At 44.6% G+C, this 7,450-nt stretch overlaps 2 protein-coding genes across 2 annotated transcripts; one reads left to right on the forward strand and one right to left on the reverse strand.

Moving 5' to 3' along the window:
• The first annotated feature begins 819 nt into the window (after positions 1 to 819).
• LOC149171814 (uncharacterized) lies at positions 820 to 4,769 on the forward strand. The gene is made up of 4 exons (XM_089426093.1): positions 820 to 2,288; positions 2,439 to 2,721; positions 3,181 to 3,511; positions 3,691 to 4,769. Exons 1-4 carry the CDS (start codon positions 820 to 822, stop codon positions 4,767 to 4,769), a joined length of 3,162 nt encoding a protein of 1,053 aa, XP_089282219.1.
• A 1,418-nt stretch (positions 4,770 to 6,187) lies between these two features.
• On the reverse strand, positions 6,188 to 6,963 carry LOC149171815 (uncharacterized). Its single transcript, XM_089427609.1, has 3 exons — positions 6,763 to 6,963; positions 6,513 to 6,687; positions 6,188 to 6,407 (listed from the first exon to the last, which is right to left on the reverse strand). Exons 2-3 carry the CDS (start codon positions 6,624 to 6,626, stop codon positions 6,195 to 6,197), a joined length of 327 nt encoding a protein of 108 aa, XP_089283735.1. The 5' UTR covers positions 6,627 to 6,687; positions 6,763 to 6,963; the 3' UTR covers positions 6,188 to 6,194.
• Positions 6,964 to 7,450: the final 487 nt, after the last annotated feature.

Genomic DNA, 7,450 nt, shown 5'->3' on the forward strand with positions numbered 1-7,450 from the left:
ATGTGAACCGAAAGAAACGCACAGCACTTACCGTCAAATTGACAAGGAAACCAGCGGAATTGAACCTGATAACCCTAGCTGAACAAGGAATGAGAATCGTGAGAAGTTGCAATAGGAGCAGGGACAGTGTAAAACAAAGAACCATAGATTACCTTCAGAGGCGAGGATGAACACAGCTAGCCGCGAGCGCTTAAGTTGCAGTCAATCTGTACAGTGAACGCAACTAATTAACGGAACTAGAAGAAACCAGTGACAGAGAGTGCCCATAAAACAAGACTTACCATTATATACAGGTGAAGACCAGCCAGGTAACGCGCGCCAAGAAACTCATAAACAAAGCAGAGGAAGTCTGAAGATACAGCAAGCCACCAGGAGTCGCAGCAGAGTGGTATTCAGGACGTGGGTATGGCGTATCGCCCATAGAAACCACCGTGGAGCAGAGCCAGGATCGAACCCGGAGAACCATCAACCAAACCGCAGAACAGAGCTTGGACTGAGCACGGGAGGAAGTGAAATGACCCGAAAGCACAAGGAGTAGGGTTTAACAAAAGGCGGGAGGAGAAAGGACCGGGTGAACCGGCAGGTGGCCACCCTCAACCGGGAAGGAGGGTTTGTAATAAATACAGACAGATAGAAATCAAATCGATCATACGGGTGGTTGACATTACATTAAACGTTAAGGTGTGACAGTTCACCTACCAAGATTCATCACCGAAGAGTCGAGAGACCTGTAGAGTGACAGCGTGGGTTAAGTAGCCACGTCACACGTTGGGCTGGGCCATCAAAAGTGGTATCAGAGCTGGTTGACAAATAGGAAGAATGGAGGGTGGTAGAGGAGGAAGAGGAAGAGCGATCCGGAGAATAGCAGAAGAGGGACTTCGTGAGGAGATTCGCGTTTTGCGAGAAAGATTAGCAGTGGTAGAAGCTGGGGGAAGAAGGAACCCAGCAGATGACAGTGATGAGGATGTGGCAGAACCAGAAGATGAGGTTGAAGGGGTGACACCGGAACTCCGGTTATTAAAGTCAGTTTTGCTGTCTAGTCATAAGCCAAAGCATGAGCTATCCACTTATGACGGAAGTCTGTTTGCAGATGTGTTATTGGATTGGTTAAGCGAAGTGAACAAATATTTTGAGTTTGAGGAAACCAGTGAGGACAAGCAGGTGAAGTTCGCCGCCACAAAGTTGAAAGGACATGCGTCCTTGTGGTGGGACAGCGTTCAGGCGGAGAGAAAGAGGCAACACAAACAGCCTATAAAGAAGTGGGCCCGAATGGAGGCCAAACTGAAGGAAAAATTTCTGCCAAAAGATTATCAGATTATGTTGTATAGACAGGTACAGAACTTGAAACAAAGAGGAATGACTGTTAAGGAATTTACAGAGGAATTTTATAAGTTGAATTTACGGGCAGGGTATGTGGAAGATACCCCAGAAAAAACAACCAGATTTGTGAATGGTTTGAGGGGGGAAATACTGGATGAAATCGGTATCCTTTCACCCCGGACGTTGGATGAAGCCTACCAGTTTGCACTGAAGGCAGAGGAGAAAATTAACCGGAAGAAAAACGCCAGGAGGGGAGGTGGAACTGGCAGGGGAAAATGTAAGGTTTTTGGTAGAGGTAGAAGTGCAGGTTCCAGTGAAGAAGGCAGCAGTTCTAAGTCTGCTGGCACGGCAGAGAGGGACAATAGCACTAGAGGAGGACGACCAGCTCAGCAAGGGCGAGGAAGTGGTCGGGGCAGGGGAACTGTCCAGTGCTATCGTTGCCATAAGTTAAGACACAAGTCATATGACTGTCCTGAAGGTGAACCTGTAGGTGGAAGAGGAGCTTATGTTGCTCATCCAGAGGATGCTGAAACAGCACCTCAAGAAGTGGAAAACGCCCCAGAGACAGGCGAAGCTTTGGTATTGAATAAAGTGCTGTTAAAACCAGCAAAAGAAGTTGCAGAGCCTGATCAGCGAAAAGCTCTGTTCCAGACTGTTTGCAAGTCACAGGGTAAGTGCTGTAAGCTGATCATCGATAGTGGAAGTACCGACAACTTGGTAGCAGTAGAGATGGTGGAAAAACTGGGTTTGAAAAAGCTGAAACATCCCACTCCATATAAGGTGTCATGGCTGCAGAAGGGACACCAGCTGTTGGTGGATGAACAGTGTGAGGTGGAGTTTCAGATAGGCAGATACAAAGACAAAATCATCTGCGATGTTATGCCGATGGATGTCTGTCATATTTTGCTAGGACGACCCTGGCAGTTTGACAGGAGCGCAGTTCATGACGGGAAAACCAATTGTTATAAGTTTGTCAAAGATGGGATCAAGCACACACTTGTACCCATCAAAGAGGAAAGTACAGCAGAAGCCAGTGGAGTGAAGGCATTGTTGATGGGCGGAAAAGAATTTATAAAACAGATTGAGGACAATGAAGTAAATTTTGTTGTCATAAGAAGACCAAAGGCAGTGGTACTACATACGCAGATTTCAGATTTGCCCGAAGAAGTTCAAAAGCTGCTGCAGGAATTTGGGGACATCGTGGTGGATGACCTTCCAGATGAACTACCACCCAGGAGAGGTATTAGTCACTGCATTGACTTTATACCAGGGGCAAGTCTGCCAAACAAAGCAGCTTATCGAATGAGTCCTAAGGACCATGAAGAAATCAGGAAGCAGGTCCAGGAGTTGTTAGACAAAGGGTTGATTCGAGAGAGCATGAGCCCCTGTGCAGTACCAACCGTGCTGGCTCCAAAGAAGGGAGGCGAATGGCGAATGTGCACAGATTCCAGAGCCATAAACAAAATTACGGTTAGGTACAGGTTTCCCTTACCAAGAATGAACGATATGATGGATTGCCTGAGCGGGGCAGCTTATTTCTCGAAAATTGACTTGAAGAGTGGATATCACCAGATTCGAATTCGAGAGGGAGATGAGTGGAAGACAGCTTTCAAGACGAACGAAGGCTTATATGAGTGGCTGGTGATGCCATTTGGTTTGAGCAATGCTCCCAGTACGTTCATGCGCTTGATGAATGAAGTACTGAAGGAGTTTATTGGGAAATCTGTGATAGTTTACTTGGACGACATCTTGATTTTTAGTAAAACTAAAGAAGAACATTTCAGGCATGTTCGCAATGTGTTGAGGAAGTTGCAGCAGAATAAATTGCTGATCAATCTGAAAAAGTGTACTTTTTTTCAGCGGGAGTTAGTGTATCTGGGCTTTGTAATTACAGAAAACGAATTGAAAATGGACCCAGAAAAGGTGGCAGCTATAGTTAGCTGGCCTTCACCGGGAAGTTTATTTGAAGTCCACAGTTTTCACGGATTAGCGAGCTTCTACAGGAAATTCATCAGGAATTTCAGTGTGATCTGCGCACCTATGCTGGATACGATCAAAAAGACAAATCAGCCATTTCGCTGGACTGAGGCAGCGGAAAGAGGTTTCCAGATTTTGAAGAGGAAGATTACTGAAAGGCCGATATTGAGGCTGCCTGACTTCAACAAACCCTTTCAGGTTCGTTGTGATGCCAGTAATACAGCTTAGGGGCAGTACTGAGTCAGGAGGATAGACCAATCGCATATTTCAGTGAAAAGCTGAACGAGAGTAGACAGAAATACTCAACCTATGACAAGGAATTCTATGCAATTGTCCAAGCGTTAAAACATTGGAGGCACTATCTGTTGGGTAATGAGTTTGTTCTGTTTACAGATAACTCTGCGTTACAGTACATTATGCAGCAACATAAATTGAACCATAAGCATGCCGCATGGGTGGAGTATTTACATAATTTTACGTTTGTACTGAAACATATCAGTGGGCAAGCGAACAAGGTGGCAGATGCGCTGAGTAGAAGGATTTTACTCTTGCAGGAAGGTACGATGCAGGTTTTAGGCTTTGAACACCTGAAAGAGCTGTACCAAACAGATGCTAATTTTAAGGAAGCCTATGAGGCTTGTCAAAACCCTCTGTTAAGGAACATCAGTCTGTGGTTGGATTATAATTTACAGGAGGGATTGCTGTTTAAGGGCGGACAGCTGTGTATTCCCAACTGCTCTATGCAGGAAAACATTATTCAGGAGAAACATAGCGGGGGTTTGGCTGGACACTTCGGTATAGATAAGACGGTAGCACAGGTACGACATTTTTATTTCTGGCCAAAATTACAGCGAGATGTACAAAGGTACGTGAGTAGGTGCAAGATTTTCCAACTGGCAAAGGGCCACAGTCAGAATACAGGTTTGTACTTACCATTACCCATTCCGAACCGACCATGGGACTCCGTCAGTTTAGATTTTGTTTTGGGTTTGCCTAAGACACAGCGGGGTTTCGATTCGGTAATGGTTGTGGTAGATCGATTTTCAAATATGGCGCACTTTGTACCTTGTAGGAAGACCAGCGATGCTACTTATGTAGCACATCTATTTTTCAATGAGATTGTTCGACTACATGGGCTTCCAAGGTCCATCATCTCCGACAGGGATGTGAAATTCACCAGTCATTTTTGGCGAACCCTGTGGAAAAAGTTGAACACTCAGTTACAGTTCAGCTCCACTTATCACCCGCAGACTGATGGCCAAACGGAGGTTGTAAACCGGAGTTTGGGGAACTTGCTTCGGAGTTTAACAAGTGAGAATTCCCAGACGTGGGACCGTGTACTAGCTCAGGCAGAATTCGCATACAATGACTCACCTAACCGCAGCACTGGTTACAGTCCGTTCCAGATTTTGTACGGCATGCATCCACGTGGCGTGCATGAGTTACGGGATTTGGGAAAGCTCGAAAAATGAAGTGCTGATGGTGAAGATTTTGCTCAAGCAATGAGTAATCTACATGAGCAGGTCAAGCTGAAATTACAAGACAGCAGTCAAAAATATAAGCAGCGGGCAGATTCCAAGCGCCGGGAAGTTCAGTTCAACGTTGGGGACGAAGTCCTTGCGTATTTACATAAGGAACGTTTTCCAAAACGGGAGTACAACAAGTTAAAATTCAAGAAGATTGGTCCCTGTAAAGTCATTCGCAAATTTTCTGCGAACACCTATGAGTTACAGCTGCCACCCGGGATTGCTATTTCTCCCATTTTTAATGTGGCAGATCTGTTTCCCTATGTCACTGATTCGGAAGGCAATATAGCAGCAGAGCCACCGCGGGACACCAGTTGTGAGGAAAGTTCATGGATGAGGCAGATGCCAATGGCACCACCCCTTGAGATCGAAGGGATTCTGGACACACAGGTAGCTAAGTGCACACGCAGGAAGGAATATCTGCGGTATTTGGTCAAGTCGAAGAACCGTCCGATAGAGGACAGTTCGTGGCTTAACGCAACGCAGCTACAGAAGGCAGGCTATTCTGTCGACGACCTCATGGAACAGAGCCATGACTTTTTACCACCCCGGGAGCCTGATGTAGGAGCATCCAACTCCGAGGAGACAAATGACAGTTGACTGACTCACGGAAGAAGAACAAAAACAAGACAAAGACTACGAGCTTGGGTGGACAGGTCATTAAGTTGGTTGTTGTCTTTTTCTTTTAATTATTGTTTGTTTCATTTTATTTCAAAGCATTTTTAATTACAAGTTGTTTTAGCTTAGGAGATGAATAGTGTTTAGTTAACTCTTTGTTAAAGAAATTAGGTGGCAGTTATAGAATTCAGGTTGAACAGTTCAACTGAAATAGGGGAAGCAGTTATACTCTCCATGTAATTTAAAAACAGAAAAAGAATAGAACAAAGGGAGAGACCCCTCCAGCACAAGAGTAACAGACAGCAGAATAAGACCTCTGTAATACAATTATATTATTTTTGCCAACGAAATAACCTACTGTTGATATTTTCACATGCATGTACAAAATTCTTTCTATATGTTCTAAGAACTAGATTGGAACGAATAACCACTAACTGTAATAGGAGCGAGATAACGAAAGAAGTTCTACAGACACCCATTTGAATCGGAGCAACAAAAGAAATGCTACATACTTGCGTTTACAGCGAACAAAAGCACAGAACCTTTTCGGCTGTTGCAAAGACAATCAGGTACCAACAAAAACGAGCTACTGTTTCATTTCTTTTATAAACAACACGAATACCGTGTGCAGAAAGGGAGATTTATTTAATTCAGTTCACCACATAACTGTGGGCATTATAAAACAACACAAACTACAATTTTCTGAGCTTTGTCAAACACCAAACGCCTCCAGCGAAGCGGCCATATAAATTATTACATTCGAACACAGACATAAGGGTCACAGAACGCCGGAATAGGCACGGCCGACACATTACAATCAAAATAAATCCGTGCTCTATCAAACCCTCCATGGCCTACAGTTATATTCAGGTCGGAGAAAACCCTACCAGTTTGCGAGATTAGCCAGGTTCGAGTGGACCCGAGGTTGAGTGTGGACAAACCCTCGACAGCTAGCACCAAGACAACCTGCACACAAACAGAGTAAGGTTAGAACGGAAGCTGGGCAAATCGAAGAAAGATTGGTATAAAAAGAAATGAAGATGTGAACCGAAAGAAACGCACAGCACTTACCGTCAAATTGACAAGGAAACCAGCGGAACCGAACCTGATAACCCTAGCTGAACAAGGAACGAGAATCGTGAGAAGTTGCAATAGGAGCAGGGACAGTGTAAAACAAAGAACCATAGATTACCTTCAAAGGCGAGGATGAACACAGCCAGCCGCGAGCACTTAAGTTGCAGTCAATCTGTACAGTGAACGCAACTAATTAACGGAACTAGAAGAAACCAGTGACAGAGAGTGCCCATAAAACAAGACTTACCATTATATACAGGTGAAGACCAGCCAGGTAACGCGCGCCAAGAAACTCATAAACAAAGCAGAGGAAGTCCGAAGATACAGCAAGCCACCAGGAGTCGCAGCAGAGTGGTATTTAGGACGTGGGTATGGCGTATCGCCCATAGAAACCATTGTGGAGCAGAGTCAGGATCGAACACGGAGAACCATCAACCAAACCGCAGAACAGAGCTTGGACTGAGCACGGGAGGAAGTGAAATGACCCGAAATCACAAGGAGTAGGGTTTAACAAAAGGCGGGAGGAGAAAGAACCGGGTGAACCGGCAGGTGGCCACCCTCAACCGGGAAGGAGGGTTTGTAATAAATACAGACAGATAGAAATCAAATCGATCATACGGGTGGTTGACATTACATTAAACATTAAGGTGTGACAATTCACCTACCAAGATTCATCACCAAAGAGTCGAGAGACCTGTAGAGTGACAGCGTGGGTTAAGTAGCCACGTCACACGTTGGGCTGGGCCATCATACCTTCTCAGTCTTAAATCTTGTTTATATTTTATTAGAACAAATAATTTATATCAATTTCACATATGAGAATGCTTGAAGCTATAAGGACGTAGGTCCACATTTTGTAATTTAATTGCATATATGGACGACCATATTCTCGTATTTTTTTTATAAAAATAATGCCAGCTAGGGATCTGATATTC

Source organism: Pinus tabuliformis, chromosome 4_2 (assembly GCF_031772625.1).
Source record: "Pinus tabuliformis cultivar Carrire ecotype Pingquan chromosome 4_2, CPIR1, whole genome shotgun sequence".
NCBI lineage: Eukaryota > Viridiplantae > Streptophyta > Pinopsida > Pinales > Pinaceae > Pinus > Pinus tabuliformis.

What these genes read in the sequence shown, in the direction of transcription:
- LOC149171814 (XM_089426093.1), top strand. Translation starts at nt 820, where the DNA reads ATGGAGGGTGGTAGAGGAGGAAGAGGAAGAGCGATCCGGAGAATAGCA. An exon ending in GGGAAAACCAATTGTTATAA is followed by an intron (nt 2,289 to 2,438) that starts GTTTGTCAAAGA and finishes TGTCATAAGAAG; the next exon opens with ACCAAAGGCAGTGGTACTAC. An exon ending in TCAGGTTCGTTGTGATGCCA is followed by an intron (nt 3,512 to 3,690) that starts GTAATACAGCTT and finishes TTCTGTTTACAG; the next exon opens with ATAACTCTGCGTTACAGTAC.
- LOC149171815 (XM_089427609.1), bottom strand. Translation starts at nt 6,626, where the DNA reads ATGGTTCTTTGTTTTACACTGTCCCTGCTCCTATTGCAACTTCTCACG. An exon ending in GTTTCCTTGTCAATTTGACG is followed by an intron (nt 6,408 to 6,512) that starts GTAAGTGCTGTG and finishes GTTTGTGTGCAG; the next exon opens with GTTGTCTTGGTGCTAGCTGT.